Source organism: Acipenser ruthenus, chromosome 7 (assembly GCF_902713425.1).
Source record: "Acipenser ruthenus chromosome 7, fAciRut3.2 maternal haplotype, whole genome shotgun sequence".
NCBI classification, from domain to species: Eukaryota; Metazoa; Chordata; class Actinopteri; order Acipenseriformes; family Acipenseridae; genus Acipenser; species Acipenser ruthenus.
This window is the reverse complement of record NC_081195.1, coordinates 7,891,810-7,911,516: the sequence shown is the minus strand read 5'-3', so window position 1 is coordinate 7,911,516 and position 19,707 is coordinate 7,891,810. Positions and strand designations below refer to the sequence as shown.

Genomic DNA, 19,707 nt, shown 5'->3' with positions numbered 1-19,707 from the left:
CCTATTACAAATGGAACAACAAGCACCAACGATACGTCTGCAGTGCGAGATGTCATTGGGGTCTGTGAGCTGTAACTTACTCTCTGGTTGTTTTTCATTGGGCGTGATTGACCGGACGAAATCCTGGGGGGTCATGTAGACCTCCGAATCTCCGTGCTCGCTGATGATCTTCAGCGTGGCGAAGTATCGGAAGATCTTATCAGGAGTGGAGTAGGCGCGGATACGGTTCTCGTATTCCATTACCTAGAAGGAAAAACATTTTTTATATATATTATATATGTGTGAGACGGAGAAAGAGAGAGAGATTATTTGTATGCTCTTTATAGTTTACTCATCTTTGCATTACAGCAAAATGTACAACTTCTCTGTGATGTCACCCTTTGATTTTGATTGATTCATTCTACGAATCAATTATACATTAACATAATCTAAAAAAAAAAAAAAGAATTAGAAATTAATTTCCACATAAACACCCCCCTTCTAATTTTTATTTCACATATCTTCTAGACAGGTTCGGGAATGCCAGCAATTTCATCATCACTTAGTAAATCTTCATCCATTACACAGATGTTACATTTAAACTCAGCTATTGCATTTCTTTCGCTTAATCATTGTTCAAACAAGCTTACCGTCCATTTACATATTGCCCAAGTACTTCTCGAAAACCAATCGCTGGCAAGGATTATTATTATTTAGTTATTTAGCAGTCGAAAGCGACTTATAGAAAATTAAACAAAATATAAAAGTATAGAAATTACAGGCAATAAAAATGCAACATGATAACACATATATACAATATATATAAAATAGAAAATACAAAAAGATATATAAATAGGAATTTACAAATAAAGATTGAATAAGTGGGTTTTGAGACAGACTGCAAAAAGCAGTAAAAGACTGAACAGGATAACCGGTAGCTGGTTCCACCACAGGGGCACGAGGGAAGAGAAGGAGTGAGCACGGGAGGAAGGAGAGTGAAGAGAAGGTGTAACAAGTTGACCAGTAGAGGATGAGCAGAGAGGGCGAATATACAGAGACCCGAGGGATTGGAGATAGGAAGGGGCAGTATGATGAATAGGGCGATGGCAACAGCAAGGGTCTTAAACCAGTGGAGAGTGCGAAGCAGAGGGGTAGTGTGAGAGTAGCGGGGTTGGGAAAATACCAGATGAGCAGCAGAATTTTGAATAGGTTGGAGGGTGAATAGCAAAATGATATTTAGGTCTTCATCCGTTTTAGGTTCGGCAAAACAATCAAAAACTTCTCTCTCTGCTCCTGGTTCACATTCATTTGTTTTTTGCATTATTTTATTTTTCTAATGCCACTTTCATGTTCTACATCTAAAACAAAAGGTGAACAGCAAACAAAGATAATCCAGTTGGTTAAAATAGCCCTGCCTGGCACCCTCCACCCCCACTCTTATAAAAATTCACCATAGTAAAAGCATAGCAATGTGTAATAAAGCTAGTGAAAACATGGTAAAGCATTGTTAATACCAGCAAGGTATGGTAAAGTACATTGACAAACATGGCAAACCATGGGTAAACTGTGGTAAATGCGTAGTATAGCCATGGGAAAAGCATGGGAAAACTGCAAAATATAATGTGCAAAAATACCATGGCAAACTTTTATATGGGCATGCACAAAAATAAATAAATAAATATAAATCCCTTTTCTTCAGCTCTAGGGTTTATTAAATTGGCGCCATGCCTCACTTAAAAAACGAAGCCCTCAGGAAGCAAAATTTCATAATTATATTCTGTCACATTACCAAGATGAAAAGCAACGGCACTGTTCTGCATCCAGCCTCTGTGTCGACTCCATTTGAATTCTCGAAGTGTGTTTGTGCAAGAAGCAGAAGCAGCTTAGAAATGTTAAGCTTTGAAATGTGATTAAATCCCCCTGCCCTCTGTTTGGCTCCTTTCCTGAGAGACTACGTACTATGTTGATGCTGACACGAGTGCACAGATATACCCGCTGAATTAGTAACACACAACTCCTAGCACACAAACACAGGGATGGAAATAAGACTCCTATTGCATAGCAGTTTCACCCATTCCAGGTTTTACTATGAGCTTGATGATTAGACACAGTGTATAAGTAACAAGCTTATGTCTATCTTATTAAACTCATAGTAAAACCTGGAATGGATCAAACTGCTATGCAATGGTAGACATATTTGTTTTGATGGGAAATAGCTTTAGGAACATGATTAATATTTATCCATCATTGTGTTTTAATGATGAACTGCCTGAACTGATTTCATGAAAATATCTATAGTGTAAAAACCTTCTGCAAAACAAGCCTGAGCAAACTGTTTAGTAGGTCAGGTTTGTCATTTCTTTTCCTCCAGACAGCTGCTACCATTTCCAGCGTTTTGATTGATTTGTTATATTGAAGTGGATTTATACAAGGGAGACATTGGAACTTGCTTATTTCCAAAACAGAGGCAGCCTGCAAACTAGGCTTCTGTAAATGATGTTTCAAGTGGTGATGTTTGAACAGGGGACCCAGACAGAGATCCCTGACCTACACTGAGAGCTTTTGCATTCAAACCGTCCACAAAGCAAAACAAGTTTATCAGTACCATCCCCTGCCACGGCTGCAAATACACAATAAAAGCATGTTACTGAAAACCCATTTACAACCCAGCACTACCAAGTATATATTAGCTGGAAAAATAAAAGTATAACTTGTACCATATTACACTAAAAAAGTCAAATAAATCCTGTACCCCATTAACAGTACCTATTCTCAAAGAAAGAAGAGAAACACTCTTCTGTAAAGTATAATGGGTATAGTAATATAATGTGTGTGTTCAGTGGCAAAACTCACATGTCAAGCAGTGTTTGTTTGAATATGTGAATATTTGTCCCATCACTAAAAATCAGATCCATCAGTATGTAAGTGGTGTTTCTATCGTATGGGAGATTGGTGTTTTTTTGCATTGTAGTGTAATAATGTTATTCTGGCAGCACAGCAAGCCATTAAAGGGAGCTGGTAGCCAAGCATACATATATGAGCTACTGTAAACAACCATAGGGATACAGGTGCAAGATTGTTTTTAAGATCTGATATTCAGGCTGGCTTCATTAGATTAGAACTTCTGAATATTAACCAAAATAAAAAAAAAAAAAGCTTTAGTTCAGCAGTAAATGCATGGCAGGTCTACCATGTGCTTCCTGGGCCAGCGCAGTGTTTAATGAATACGGCTCAGTTAGAATTCAAGGCTTCTTTGGTGCCAATCCTTAAGGATTATTCAAGCAAATTGACTGCCTGCTACTTCCAGCTGTACCCTGCTATTTCCAACTGTGTCAGGGACTATAATTATCATAAAGAAAGTACCTGCATATCACCATGATCTTCATACATAGTAAGTTGCATATAAAAATGTATGTAAGAGATGCAACAAATTATTGATTAAGCCATGGCTTTTTTGACAAGGGTCAAAATCAATGTGTGTAAAAATTAAAATGCGATGAAGGACAGATAGACAGACAGACAGACAGACAGACAGACAGACAGGGTCCAGCAGCAGCTTTTTAATTAAAAATGATCACTTGCAATTGAGGTATTAGTGTTGCTAACAACCTATATTAATTGCATCGTGTCATATAGTGGCTAGACAGCTGGTTGGCTTGGGTACAAAGGGCTCAACGCTAGGCTTTGCTTTTTCCTCTCTCATTTTTTGGCTGAAATAAATTGCCCTGGCATCAATGTTATATACAGTACTATTCACAAAGGAAATAAATCAATTCAGTTTAATCATTCTGGTCCTAGATGCAAATATACCCTATACCCTGTCCCCTATACAGTGCTGAAAGCAATCTTTCACAGTCCGCTCTTTGTGAGTCTCTACCTACGCCACAATGTAGATCAATTGAATACAAATCTTTAAAACTGCTACAGACTTCTTTTATTGGTGGGCAAAACTGCATCATATTAGAAAATTGTAAAATGGGGTTTCATTTCAGAAGTGATGCAGCAGTAACCCAATTAAGGAATTTCTTCAGGGGAAAAGGGGATTAACTCATTATTCTACTACAAACTTCACGAAAAACAGTGTGCAAAATCATTCTCTCCCCAAAGTCAATGTTACACAGCAGGGGGCTTTCCACAGAAACCAAATAATATGATCGCAACTTAGTGGACTCAATGATCACTTGTCAAACCAACTAGCACAGGTAAGTAATGATCAAACGTCACCGCACTGTCACTCTCATCTCTCTCTTTTCTACTTAGGCCCTGGGAATCTGTCAAGACAGAAATGATTAAATGTCCCGCTCTGAAGAGTAAGCAATGTAATTTATCTACTGCGTCTGCCCTACATTCTCACTGCTCCAGCTATCTGGCTTTAATACTGTGGCAATGCGTAATCAGGCATCATTCAGACTGGGTAAACAAGCCTGGACAGCAGCTGATGCTGAACCGCAGTGGTGAAAACTGCTGCAGAGCAAAGGACTTTGTAAACTAACGTTTTAATCTTTTTTTTATTGTACCCTTGGTATAATGAGCTACAGTACTAACCTTAGTAGAGATAGTGTTGCCAATAGCTCCAATGATCTCCACTGAGCAGAGATATTAATAGGACTCCCATTGCATAGCGGTCTGATCCATTCCTGGTTTTACCATTGAGTTTAAAGACACACTGGGGCTAATCAAGCTTGCAGCAAAACTGCTAAGCATTAGGAGTCCACCCCTGAAGAAGACCATTTTTCCCAGAACCATGAGTTGTAGGACAGTGTACCAAAGCATATTGGCTACTATAATATGCATACACCTTTGTAACTTCAAATAACTACCTTGCGATCTCTGAAGCCAGATCGCGGTTTCTTCTTTTTCACCTCAGGCTGCCCCTCCTCTCCGCTCGACTCCATCGCCTTGTCATCGTCTAACTCCTCCCCCTTCACAGGCTCCTCCTCCAGCGGGTCACTGCGCTCCGCCCTGGGGGCGTGCTTCACTGAGGAGGCTGCCTCCGCGTTGGCTCTGTGAGAGACAGACAAAAAGAGAGTGAGAGAGAGGCAATAGAGTTTCGGGACCTTGTTTTCCACAATCCACAAACCTAACTACATCATACCTGTGCAAGTTCTGTGCAACACGTAACCACAAAGCAGTTACTTCAGACAGTCATATTTGCTCCCCTGTAGTGCTTTAAAAAGCATTGTCATGGTAATCGTAAACTGGAATAGTAATTAATAGTAATAGTAATAGTAATAGTAACATGAGAGCTTCCCACTAACGCATTCACTGGGGCAGCAGTGTGGAGTAGTGGTTAGGGCTCTGGCCTCTTCACCATAGGGTCGTGGGTTCAATCCCTGGTTGGGGACACTGTTGCTGTACCCTTGAGCAAGGTACTTTACCTAGATTGCTCCAGTAAAAACCCAACTGTATAAATGGGCAATTGTATGTAAAAAAAAAAAAATAATAATAATAATAATAATAATAATAATAATAATAATAATAATAATGTGTAAAAAAATAATGTAATTTTATGTAAAAATAATGTGATATCTTGTAACAATTGTAAGTCGCCCTGGATAAGGGCGTCTGCTAAGAAATAAATAATAGTAATAATAATAATAATAATTCAACCGCTCGGATCGTTTTTTCCTAAAAGCAGCGGAAAAGTACTTAACAGGAATTCCTTTGTCTTGGCCAAAAACGAGATCTGTGATTTCCAGCAGCCGGGGAAACTCAAGGCTGTCAGTGAAAGAAGTTCCTTTTAAGGATATATGCAACTGCAGTGAGCAAATGTCAAATGTGATGCAATAACACTGCACCGTTATACAAAAACGTGGTCCACTGGAAGAGGAAAGACCCAGTATTGATTTTTGTTTTTTAATTTTCCAAAAATTGCAATCGTATCAAGTTATTAATTGTATGGCACTGTACCTTAATAGTGCATGAAAATGTGTATCTATTTATTTGAAATAAAAACAAAACATATTTCTAACATGAGTGGATCTAATCTAAAGGAGTGCTCTTATTGAAGCTTTCAGAATCCATTTTCATTCAGAGGAAACAAAGGAAAGTTTATCCAGCATCAAAAAGAAACAATAGGTAATAAAGTTGTTCCTCTGCCTGTCAGATTCCATGCAGGCTTTCATATGCTTGTAAGTTGTGGTTTGCTTGTCTGTCCTCAATTTGTTTCAGTCTCAGTCTCTATCACCTTTTTCTCATCCCCCCTTCTTGCAGGTAATTATTACAGTACAAGGGTCTCTAACCCCAGTACTTTCACAGTTAGTGCTTGGAACAGTATACCTGAAACCATTAGGCGTGCCTCTAGACATTGCTGGTGCTTTTGTATTCTGTACAGCACCTAGTTCAGACTGCAAAGCCTGCACTATTGCTCCAGTCAAAGCAGTCAAGGCAGATGCAGGCCCCATGTTTGTTGCAAATGTTAACTATTAACATCTCTAGTGTTTGTATCTCTGTGTGTCCTATGAGCTTGATTAGCCACAGGGTGTAGGTAAGAAGCTCAGGTGTGTCTTATTAAGCATTCAATGAAAAATATTTTGACTAAAAGCTTCTAGCAAACTGGTGCGCCGTACCTCTTCCACATCAGTCCAGCGCTGGCCGAGGCAGCGGTCACTCCAACTAGCGCAGCCATCATCAGTCTCCTGCGGCTGGGGGAGGGGTTGGTAAAGCCGTGATACCGTCGGGACACAATGGCCAGCCCCACCGAGGCAGTGGGAAGCAGCCGGAAGCGAAACATCCTGCTAGGAGACGAAGACGCAGAAACTCGTTCACTGTGAGCGATTCACACTGTGACAGTGCACCAAAGCTTCAACGTGTGCTGCATCATTCATAAAGGTCACAAAACTGTCTGCTCTATGCCACTGTTCTGATCGTCTATTCAGATGACATATACTAGCATTAAGATATTTATTATGACTGACTATTTTTCTAAAGTTTAAGAATCATACTTTTATAATAAATACAGTTATGGGGATGGAACCAAGACTCCCACAGCACAGCAGTTTGACCCATTCCTGGTTTTACTATGAGTTTAATAAGACACACCTGAGCTTGTTTCCCAGATCTTTTTTCAAGGCTGACACACTTTTAATCATATAGTTTTATTCATAATAATGAATAAAACTAATAATGTCTCTTTTCTTTAGAAAGCCACTTAAGCCTCTGGCCTGAAGCCAGTTTTTTGTTCATTGCTTACATTGTGAAGGTCAGCTGTGAATGATGAACGCAGACTGGAATGTTTAAATTCAAAACCAGTCAATAATCCATTACAGTCATACCTCCGCTTTCATACTTACTCAGTAAAAAAAGACAAATGTGCTCATTGAGTCAGTCGTCCGAAATGAGGGCAACTGGTTGTTGGTGCAGAAGATGTTTCCTGACTACTTACTCGTTTCAAAACTCTCATCAGCGTTTATGGTAATTCTGCAGCAGAAACAGAAATAAGACTCCTCATTCATAGTGGTTTCATCCATTCTTGGTTTTACTACGAGCCTAATAAGACACACCTGAGCTTACTACTAATACACTGTGGGTAATCAAGCTTGTATTAAAACCAGGAATGAGTGAAATAACTATGTAACAGGAGTATTATTTCCATCCCTAGAAATGGACGGCTGGCCAGGTCAGGTCAAATTGTTTCTTGGAGAACCTTTCCCAAAGCATGTGGAAGTCTCACAAGTTGCATGCAACTTTGAACGTGGGTCTTAACTAATCAATTAAGGTGGGCTATCAGAACTGGAAAACAAGTTCAATCTTCAGGAAAAGGGCGTTTAGACAACCAGATGGCTTCAGTATGTGGGGAAAATCACAATTTATTTTTGCAACAATTAGAAAGTCTAAGTGACTGGAACAAATCACCCCCCTCCTCGCACCGTCCTAACCGAATCACCCCCCTCCTCGCACCGTCCTAACCGAATCACCCCCCTCCTCGCACCGTCCTAACCGAATCACCCCCCTCCTCGCACCGTCCTAACCGACTCACCCCCCTCCTCGCACCGTCCTAACCGAATCACCCCCCTCCTCGCACCGTCCTAACCGAATCATCCCCCTCCTCACACTGTCCTAACCATCTTGGCACACACTGCACACAGATTGTGTCTTTAAAAGAGCAAAGCCTTCAACTTTTTTTGTGAAAGCAGTAGGCCCAAAGAATAAAGGTTTAAATCTATGATTTATAGAAAAAACTTTTTAGCAAACGCTCATTTACTATATAAAGCACAAAAAAAAAAAAAAAAAAAAGTACACTGTTGACATACTGATGATTAATATTTTACTTTTGGATTTTCTCTAAATGTTACCTCATTCACACAAATATGAATTGATTGATTGATTGATTGATTGATTGATTATGCAGTATGCGTTGGATTTAAAAGCTTAAGATGTAAACATTTCGCGTTTAGACCTAAATATTTACAGAAATATTACACTGAAGGGTAGTACACGGACAAAAGCACTAGCTGAAGTGAAAAATATCCTTGCAAAAGCTTATTAAATGGGCATCCTCAGTTTTGGCACTGGAACATTAGCAAATGTGGGACTTCAGAGTTTGTTTTTCTATTTAGTGTGCTCTATTATTTTACCCCTGATTTTCTCCCCAATTTGAAACGTCCAATCATTTTTTCCCCTCACAGCTCACAAGACCTGCGACCGAGCTCACTGGGCGTCTGGCCAGCAGGGTTCACTGTAGCGTGATGAGGAGAAACAGTCCCCGCAGGTTTTGCCTCCCTAACCCATGGGAGCGCCAGAGCCAATGCAGCGCTCCCTTTGAAATCCCCAGCGAAGACCGGCTACTTCACACAGGCAGGACATGAACCTGCACTGTGTGACTCACCCTACACACCATGCGGCTGTGCTTTTAGCAGGTGAGCCACTTGGGGAACCTGGACTTCAGTTTTTAAGGTCTTCAGAAATCTTTATTTCTAAATTGTCAACCTGGCACAGCTACAAGGTTTGAGTATTTGATTTATTTATGTTTTGCGTTCTTTCCAATTATCCAGTGAGCTGGCACGCCCTGGCACCTCACATCCTGAGTGGCTGTAAAGAAAAAGCTTAATGCTCTAAGTCTGACAGCTTCAGTCAATGCCGAGACCTCTGAATGAATATTTATGCAGTCGCTCAGTTCATTGGAGTGTATTCTAACATTTGTGCTTATAGAAAGACTCCTTCAGAAAATGTATTACTCGTCGTATATAATTTGGGCCCAATAAGGTTGGTAAAAGAATATTATTCATGTAAGGACAGAGATGTAATTAAGACTCCCATTGTATAGCAGTTTGATCCTTTCCTGGTTTTACTATGAGTTTAATCAGGCACACCTCAGCTTGTTACCAATACACTGTGGTTAATCAAGCTTGGAGTAAGACTTGGAATGGGTGTCTTGGAATAGGAGTCTTGTTTACATCCCTGAAGTGTGTTTGTAAGCAAATCTATTCCCTGCAAAGAAATAGTTATTTGCAGGAAATTAAAAAAAAATACGTAAATACCTGCCATAGCTTTGTCAATAAGATGTAGGGCCACCATGGGCATCCCTGATATGACGAGTATGCAAGATGCTTAACTCTTTCCGCACTAATTAACTTTCTAAAAAGACAACCCTGCTATAGTAATTGGAGAGAAGTCATACAGAGGCATAAAAGCATAGCCATGACCAGGACCAATGAACTACTCTGCTGTGTTAAGAGAGTTATTTTTCCTAGACCTCTTTGCAGGCCTGCAGTGTTAAAAGAGTTAAATTGTTCTGGAGGTAAATCGATGGCAAAACATCAGTAATTTGAGCAGTCATGAGCACCTGCCAACTGAGCACCCACTGTACACTCTCTTTTGTAAGTCATTGGTGGCTACCTCTAATCAGACAGAGTGTATTTCTCACACATTCTTTGCTGTGTCGGGCCCGGGAATGAATCAAGTTAACTGTGTCATACAAAGAGTGCAAGAGAAAGTCATTAAATCTAAATAAAAAGCAGATTAAACATTTTTTAATGTACTTAATATGTTTATATACATCCTGTTGTGGGTTAAATGTTTATAACGCTTTGCCATTGACATGTTACACTCTCAGCAAAAGTGTAGTTGCTGCCAATGGGGACGTGACTGATAATGTTACTGTAAATGACCAGCAACAGGGAGATGCAGCTTCTATACATTACAGAATATATTTCAGAGCTGACATTAAGCAGTATTCGTGTGAAGGATGTACTATAGATCGAAATATGGGACAGACTCCCACTGCACAGACGTTTGATCAATTCCTGATCTTACTATTAAGCTCAGAATGGGTTAAACTGCTAGGCAACAGGAGTCTTATTTCCATCCCTGAATTAGAGTAGTTATGAAAATCCAACGCAATAGAACTAGACGAGATGATATTTCTAACAATTGTTTAAGGTAAACTGCTGAAAGATTACTTTAAAACAAAAGTATGCCAGTCTCCAAACAAAACAGTGAGGTAGCGTATGGGATTGCTGACAGAAATATTCTGAATTACAAAACCGTGTTTTTATAGCACGCAACACACTATTGCTTAACAATCAAAATAACTCAAAAAAATGTGTTGGCTGTATTGCAATATTTTAAAAAAGTGATTGTAATATGTAACCCCTCCAAAAAAACAATTAATACCCGTTTCTATTATTGAATACCGTACAACACCTTCACTACACAATCTACGTAAAAGAACGTATGTGAGTATCATTACGCAAATAAACTCACGTCACTAAGGGTTTGTGAATACTCCCTTGTCAGTCTTGTTTACATACGATTTGGTTTCATTACAGGATAAAACTCTCTATTACAAAAAAAAATAGCAATCGATGAAGTACTTACTTTTGCTCTTTCTGTGGCTACAGGAGCCAGTCGATCCACAAAATATTGGGTTTTAACTATAACAAATACTGTTTTGAGTACATACGCGTCTTCCCTTCGTTAATAGCCGATTCTCCTGCACTGGCTAGTCAATTCTGTCTCCAAGCAGGCCGCACACGCCCCCAAGTAACTCGGTAGGTAGGGTTTGATGAGGTCATCACATTCTAACCCCGCCCTTACTCCCCACCCCCTGCCGTTCCGGAGTGTTTGTTAACACACGTGTGGGTGTGGCCACGTGGGCGTCATTGCTGGGAGAGATTCCTGAAAGAGTCTGAAAATAAAGTCACTTACCTGTTAACACTTTCGTTATAGTGCGGTTAACTGTACGGGAGCTGAAACTCTCATTTCAAATCATGCTGCTGTGGCTGTACTTAATCATAATTCATAATGTACTATACTGTCGATTTCTAAAGTCAAAACAGTTGTCTTTAATTTTTATAATCCTTTTATATATCATGTGGGTATTACATTTTTTCTATTATTATTATTATCAATAATAATAATAATAATAATAATAATAATAATAATAATAATAATAATAATAATAATAATGGGAAATAACAAATTCAGGTTAGGGTTAGGGTTAGAGTTAGAATTGAAAAGAAAGAAAGAAAGAAAGAAAGAAAGAAAGAAAGAAAGAAAGATAAAACAATGGGACGTGACTTTGACAATGCTGTAGTTGCACTACAATATTGTGTCAGCACTGTACCAGACTTATCAAGACCACTGCTGTATTTGTTTCATATCCACTGCGTTGCTGGTATAGCTGTGTCCTGCCGATGCTTCTGCTAGTTTTATAAGAGTAATTCCCACTTGATTCCAAAGCTGTGACCTACGAGGCTGGTTGATGTTCAGGATTCTGAGAAGGTGAAGGGATTCTCTGTCTGGTCTGTCGTGTGTTTATTACATTTCAGGTCAAGAGGACAACCCCCCTGGAGGTGGAACCCAATGCAATAGTTCACTGATGCATGACAGTCCATTCACTTACAATAAACAGTTGATAGAACCATTCAATCACATGCATACACCTTACATCCCTGTGGTTGGAAACATGACTCATGAATTGCTATGGAATACTTGCCCAGGACTGAAAGTCTCACCATGTGATCGTACAGTGTTCTACAACTGTTTTAAATGACGTAACTGTCATTTTTCTTTTCATTGTTAGCATCCCGACAACTTTTTACACTTCTAACTTTAAAGTCTGTTTCAAAGCTCTTTTCAAAACGTCCGCCCTAGGGCACTGGGGTTTGAGATCTGTCCTCTAAATCACTGCAGGAAGAGCGATTAAAAAAAACCAAAAAACATAACAAGTGCTCTGGCTTTTCTGTTCCGTACCACATCATGGATCGTTATTGCTGTGTTACCTGTTTGACAATGTGGGCAATAATCCTTACACTATATGTGCACTAGAGCGGCCATTTTGAAACATACTTTAAAGTTATAAGTGTAAAAAGTTGTCAGGATGTTAACAATGATAATAACATTTACAGGTACGTTATTTTACCAGTTGTAGCAGCACGTGGGGACGGGTAACACTATATTTTTTGGAACCCCGTTACTTACTCTTTAATGTCAATGAATGCCTTGTAAATAATACCGGTATTGCAATGGCTCACATAAGACATTTAAATGTTGACTAGTGCATGTTTCATCATGCATCGAACAAGGAATTTATTTTACTCAATATAAAATATTAACCGGTTATTTACAGTGTTTAAGTGATACTGCACTGCTATTCTCCTCACTGACAGGTAGCTGATGTTTCTGAAGTAGATGGATAAGATTTCCCAAGTGCCTCCTCCCTCCCTCTCTGACTCTTTTATTTCAACTCAAACCCCGGCAGGCACCTCCAGCTCATGCTGTGCTGTCATATTATTTACCATGTCAGTGTGAAGTCTAAGGTCACCAGCACATTGCTTCACACTGGTTGAAGGGTTTGTTTCATGAGCCATTACAGGGCTTTTCTGTCCACACTTCACTGCGGATTTCCATCTTAAAGTGTCATGTACGCTGTTTGCCATTATGCGATACACCAATGCTTTTACATTGGCATGTACATCCTTCATTACTGGCACCATTAATACCATAAATAAACATGTCATGTTAGCCTGTGCCTTTCGTTTCATGTTGATGACAGCTGGCAGATGTTCTTCTGGCATAAGAAGAGAATCCTTGGGACTAAACAACAACAACAACAACATACTGCTTGTAAGGAAGCTTATAACCCTTCCCTATATTTGATTAGGGTGAAACCTTGCTATTTTAATAAGCCACTGCTGAGCAACTCAGAAATCGGATCTCCTAATGAAGCAAGCAGCCAGATTTGTTTTACAAATATTGACACCCTTCAGCCCATCATTGGCAATTACTGGCTGGCTTTCCCAAATTGGATTTGTGCACTGGATCTGTGTGCCACTTTGGCTCTATGTTACAGATGAATATGCCTGAATACAGTTCATCTTCATGTTGCGCACTTGTGTATCTGGGATATGTCCAACACATGAATAACACACACAGCTCAGCTAAATATAGACCAAGATTCAATATATTTGAATGATTCAGCTTCAAGAGCTGATCCTAAGCGTGATGCATGAGACACCATTGTCAGTTTACAGCGGTTTTTTTCAGATGTTTGCCGGTCGTACAATATATGAGACTGAGCAGAAATGAAAAGTCACAAGATTTGATTGGAATGAGGCAGATAAAGGCAGATTTAGAGAAAGATTAAGAGAACCCAGTATTGGAAAAACATAACTGAACCACTCAGAATGATTGCAGACACCATGAAAATATTAATGGAAAAAAGCTATTTCATCTGGATCTGCTTACACATTCATACAGTGCATGACTAAGGGAATACAGGATTGGAAACATAATAAAATGTCTATAGTAACTGCCAAGTGATTTTAAATGTGATGATCTTAAGTGGGCTGTGCTGGAAATGAAATAATCAAACAGATGAACTAGTGGTGTAGTCCCCATGGAGGGCAACAGCAGAGTCAATAAATACTGCCACAGCCTCAGACGAACAGTCCTGACAGGGATAGGGGGTTTAGAAGAGACAGTGTGTAGAATGTGTGTAGCTATTCTTGCTATTACTACTGTGGGAAACTGTATGATTATTTTACTGTTCCCCATACTCGTGTTTTTACAGTGCCATTGCTTCCCATAAAAAAAATGAACTATTACATCCTTTTCTAATGTTTTTTATGGCTTTGTCATCAAACAGTTTAATTACACAGGGTAACATGGCTTTCACTATTACTGTTGTATTCTATTACACTATAGTTTACTACAGTATACTATACGGGACACTTTAGTATATTATAGTAGACTTGTGTTTTGACGTTGACTTTAATTCTATGGTGCTTTTTTGTAATGTGCTCTAATATAAGGTCTGTAAGACCACCAAAACCACCAGAAGTGAAAAGCACTAGCCTACGTAGGCCCTCACTGTGGAGCTTTTCTATCAGCTACTGCGATACATCTACTCCAGGGGTGCACAATTCCAGTCCTTCGAGGTCCGCAATCCTCCTGGTCTTTGTTCCACCTGCAGCCTAATTTACTGAACTGAAGCAACCCGCTTCCAGGTCTCAATCACTTAATTTAATAAACTAAAACCCTGAGGGACTCCAAACCTCCAGGACTGGATTTCTGCACCCTTGATCTACTCCATTTACCTTGCCAGGATGTATCTGAGGCACTCCTCTGCCTCCACAATCCATGGCATGGGGTGGTACAGGCCAGGTTTTCATCTCCGCATGCAGTAAGGCAGGTGTTCAAACAACCTGGCCTTTACTGTGAGCGGGGGAGGTGATGCTCAATAACAGACTTTTTATTCTTTACATAGGATTGGCCCAGTGGGCTGCAACGACTTGTTTTCAAACATGTTTTGTCTCCATTCTGGTGATCTGAACATAGCTTACAGTCGTGAGGTGTGATTTTGGAAACCACACATATTAATTCCCTCACCCCATGGCTGTTTGTGGCTTGTGATTTAGTAATTGAAAGGTCATGAACTCAGACTCATTCTAACTGCAACCTGCCCTTGTCATTAGCCTAATGGAGTGGAACATTAGAATCTACAATTGATCTATACTAGCTAGATAAACAGACAGATGTGCAATATAAAACTGCCACAATTGTATACTGTCCTCCCCTTAAAAAAAATTTTTTTTTAAAAGCTACCAATAATCCTGCCCATGGGTTCTAGAAGTATTCCATAAACAGGGTCTTGTTTGAATGTTTTACTGGTACCACAGCCATGTGCAGCACTGCCCATAGTATAATGTGTGCAGTTTTCATTGCTAATTGTTGATGGCAAGTGCCCTTTCATTTGCACTGTATTTTTCATATACTTGTCTCCCATTTGTCCACTGTAACCAGGGTATGAAATGAATGCATCATCTTTGGTTTGACGTTATGAGTTTAGTTTAAGGGAAATTATAGGTCCATTTAATTTACAGTGGGAGAGTGGACAATGCAGTATGAATCCTGGTCTAATTAAAAAATCATCCACTGACAAATTGATCCTGGTTGACAGCCTTGAAAGTGAATTGATTTAAGTAACATGAAACTCCAGTTTGCTCGGCAGTTCGTTTTGATTATGCTATGTACAATTTAAATGAATTCCAGCAGAAGTATTTTTTTTTAGATTGCCTACCAAGTTAGAGTTTGAGACAGAAAAAGCAAGATAATGATGTGCCTAAGATGCCATTTTGGCAAGATAACTGGAAGCAGAATGTGCTGATAAATTGGCATGAAACAAAGGGCCATATTCACAAAGCTTTAACTTATGAGCTATGAGTCCAATTTTGTGCCCTCATCGCAGAAACTCTCCACAATGGCTCAGGAGTGTTAAAAGTCAGTGGGTGTCTTCTGATCCCACCGCTATGCCAACACTTCTTTACACCCAGGAGCTCGGCAGCCGATATTGGAGATATCAACTCAGGGACCCTCCCGAGTATTTCAGAGTAATATAAACATGTGAATTCTCTGCCTCAGTCCCTACCTCTATGTTGCATTAAGGAGCACAGTCTTACCTTTGCAGTTGTTCCCGGCACCATTATAACAGCCCTAAAGCTGTCTTGAAAATGACTTTTAAAACTCTAGCAAGTAAATGACACATTTTTAAAACCCCTCTTGAATTTTTTTAATAGCAGGGAATTCAAAAGCTGTCCACAGTGGTAAACAACGAGTCCTGACAGGGTAATCGCAATTGCCGTGGAACATGGAAACAGCAATGAAAAATGACATGTCTACTCTCCACTGTCAACACTTCTGCATTTATATTGCCTTGCCTATACATTACAGTACAGTGCCTCAGGCTGCTGGATGGAATGAACTGACTGGTGTCAAGAAAGGTTTCAGTGATCAGAAACTAGAAAGAAAACTCCCATATGTAGCAGTGGTTTAGCTGCCCAGTTAAAGCTAATAAGTGAAGGGCAATGTTTACTCGTTCATATTACAAAAATCACTGGCCTCAGACTTTTCCTTTAGCAGCTATGTGGGTCACACAGGTTAATATGACACAGAAATAACAGCAAGAGTTTACAGCACTGAAGAACCTCAAATATATGTACCCCACACTTAACTAAGCAAGTATTCCACTTCAAACCACAAAAAAGGCTTCCTGGCTATGGTAAAAGGCATGAAGATAAGACACTGTGAATAATACCTGCTAAAGAAAAACCTTGTCATGCCTATTTTATTTTTTTGGTTTTCTTCTTATTACTATTGCTCAGTAATAAGCAGACATTTTATTAACACAGTATGCAAACACTAAATTGTTGAAACTAATAAGTTTCACAGTTACAGACACCTCAGACTTATCAACACCCACCATTCCTGCTGTGTTTGTCACTTTCAGGTTCTATTAAATAAAAAGGGACCTTTTGCCTTTTGTCAATGATACAAGTGAACAAGAGACAGAGGCACATTGAATAAGCAGTCTCCGGTTTCAAACAGTGTCCAACAGTGGTTCAACATTATGGAAATATACTGTATATGAAACTCCTCTGAATGACTGCTTTAGACTTCTGAACTGACAGCCACCCCCACTGCTGTTAGAGAGGACGGGCCCACCCAGAAATGCAGGCCCTGTGTACTCAGCCAGCAGATCCGCTTGTGAGCGACTGGCTTGATGTTGCTAAGGAGTATTCTGTTTGTGTTTGTCTGTTCTGGATGTGTTTTTAAGTAAGTCTCCTGGGACGGCAATCTGAGAAGAATCTGAATATTTTTCCATATTGCTCAGGGGTGGGGTAACAGGAGTGTCTGCTTGGTTTTGTTGTTTTTATATATCCTCTCCCTATACTACTGTATCCACGTACAAACACATACATAAAATACAATGCATGCACAATAGATACAAACATATTCAAAACTGCTTTGGTATAATGGAAATTACTTAAAATGTGGGCAGGGTCACATTAGTAATTACATAATTGTTTATTCCATGTATTATTCACTCTGCTTTATTACACTTTCCTATGCTTTTACTATGGGAAACTTTTACAAGGGACAAGATGGAATCTGTAACCCTGTTTACAAGCAGTGCCTTTCTCAAGCAGACAATCAATGACTCAGCCTTACCACACAAGACACCATTCATTCTACATGCTTTACCCTCAAGTGGCTATTGTTGCACAATGCTGGATACCTATAAAGCAGATCTACTTTCACGGTTAGGAGCAACACAGATTCAACTTTGAAAGCAGCAGAAGAGAATGCCAGTGTTTTCCATTGTGCATGCAAATAAAATACACACCTCTGCCTGAAACGTAAACAATAGATTACAGATGTGAGCTTTTAGCATTACAGGGTGAAGAGCAGTTCAGATGTTATAGCTATGAGTGTCTATTCAAGTACTCACATTGGGAATTCCAGCGAGAACCAGCACAGGACTGCTGGTGTGAAACTGCTTGTGCAGGCTCAAGAGACTGCAATGCTGGTTGAACAGCTGGCTGGTCCAAGAAAATAAGACGCCCCCTTTTTACTGTAAATATAAATGATGTATAGGAAATTAACAAGTCACCGTTACGGGTTTGAGAAAAATCCAGAACATCTTAGACTGTGTTCAGGTTTCATCTCATAAAAAGAAAAGAAAATCTAAAGTAAAATATATATATATATATATATATATATATATATATATATATATATATATATATATATATATATATATATATATATATATATAACAATACATTTTGTATGTTTAATGGTAGCTCATCAGTATTTTATCTTATTGTCTGCACTATATATTAAGCTAATGGGTGTAATGTGAAAAGGGTGTCTCTTATTGCAGTTGCTCAACAGACACTGATAAAGGCACTCGTTGAAAGTGTTATTGACTCGACTTTCTTACATTTTTTTTTTTTTTTTTACCTTAAAAAGTATGTGTGGTCGCGTTTGAAGGGTTACTGTACCTTTAATAAAGTAATCGCTTCCTGGTTTTAAACTGTTGCAATAAAACTAAAATCACGCCTCCCCTGTAAAAAATAATGAAATAAATAAATAGAAAATAAAAAAACGGCAGCTCTCCCAGTTTCAAAATAGGAGGTTATGAAACTGACGACATTCCAGCTCCTGGAAGTCATTCACATCAATTAAACACTACAGCATATTGAGCCAAAATGGGGACAGAGTAATACAGTTTCAAAAACGTCTCTACACACTCGGGACACTCCCACTGGGATGGGCGGGATTCACCGATTGGCTGTATCTTTCCTTTTCTCCTTACCGGATTGGGCTGTGGTTCTGCAATTGCTTCCTAATAAATCCCCTTCCAGCCCCGCCCGCTTGCTCACGCGCCCCCTCTCTCGCTCGGTTTCCCCGCAGCGGTCCGGACTTGGGGCTCGTTTCCAGTAGAGAGATGGCAGCCACGGCAAGCAGATCTTTGCTCGTTCTGTCCCGGAGCGCTGCAGCGCTGTCAGTCGGCTTCCCCGCATTGGGCGTCACTAGGCACAGGCACCACCAGCACCATAGAACGGTGAGTTCTCAGAAGGGGACTGGGGAACGTAAGGAAGGACGTGGATGGTGGCGTGGGTGGAAGGGATACCCTGAGGCGGGGAGAACTGAACGGGGCTGCGGGGAAATAGAGGGGTAGGTTAGGCAGTCCGATGCGGGCTTGATAGAGCTTCGTTAGCACGAACTAGAAGAACATGGTAACGTCCTAATTGCAGTGCAGTCGGGGCAGGACGTGTCAAGTTTCCCGTGACTAGAATAAGTGTAATCGCAGGGGACCACCGCGGCCATGGCAATATTAAATCATACATACTGATGAATACTTGGCAACGCATTGGCAGCAATCGTTGATGTAAAAAAGAAGTTGAATGTAAAATTTTGGGTGTGTTGATTCGCAATTCTTTTGGTTTGTCATAAATTACACCTAACCGCCCATAAAACTGCCTTTCCAACTTTGTATAGGCGTTTTACATCTGCAAAACCTGTCGAGCTTACAAAGTCACAAACTCGTTCGTACAACTTTGTAAATGTAACGATGCACCTATATATATATATCTATATATCTATATATCTTTCTCTCTCTCTCTCTCTCTCTCTCTCTCTCTCTCTCTCTCTCTCTCTCTCTCTCTCTCTCTCTCTCTTTTTCCTCTCTACTTAATAACTCGCGTTGAAAAGCAGTCGGTGCTGGTTAGTAATATTAATACTGAATATTTAGACCTGTCTGTCAACAGACCTGGTCCATATCATAATCCATTCACTTGACAACACCAGCTTTTATAATTCTACGGGTGTACTGCCGGTTAAGCGTGTCATAAATATGTGAAATATATGTATATGTGATATACAAACAGTTTTCCCAGTCCACATAAACACGAAGATAATTATTTATGTGCAGAGCATGTC

The 19,707-nt window shown here is 39.7% G+C and overlaps 2 protein-coding genes across 5 annotated transcripts in view; one reads left to right on the top strand and one right to left on the bottom strand.

Moving 5' to 3' along the window:
- The window catches only part of LOC117415246 (calcium uptake protein 1, mitochondrial), a 37,010-nt gene extending 26,047 nt beyond the window's left edge, over positions 1-10,963 (bottom strand). The window contains exons 1-5 of one of the 3 annotated variants that reach the window (XM_059026257.1): positions 10,798-10,963; positions 7,272-7,398; positions 6,549-6,716; positions 4,800-4,983; positions 81-243 (exon numbers count right to left, since the gene is read on the bottom strand). In XM_059026257.1, the coding sequence (XP_058882240.1) occupies positions 81-243; positions 4,800-4,983; positions 6,549-6,712 (511 nt within the window). In that variant the 5' untranslated portion in view covers positions 6,713-6,716; positions 7,272-7,398; positions 10,798-10,963. Of the gene's footprint in view, positions 1-80; positions 244-1,768; positions 1,862-4,799; positions 4,984-6,548; positions 6,717-7,271; positions 7,399-10,797 lie in introns of those variants that run through there. The other 2 variants (XM_059026256.1, XM_059026258.1) reach the window with 2 other exon arrangements.
- Positions 10,964-18,629: 7,666 nt separating this feature from the next.
- Positions 18,630-19,707, top strand: part of LOC117415566 (calcium uniporter protein, mitochondrial-like) — a 54,148-nt gene continuing 53,070 nt past the window's right edge. For both annotated transcript variants that reach the window (XM_059026254.1, XM_034026076.3), the window contains exon 1: positions 18,630-18,829. In XM_059026254.1, the coding sequence (XP_058882237.1) occupies positions 18,713-18,829 (117 nt within the window). In that variant the 5' untranslated portion in view covers positions 18,630-18,712. The remainder of the gene's footprint in view (positions 18,830-19,707) is intronic.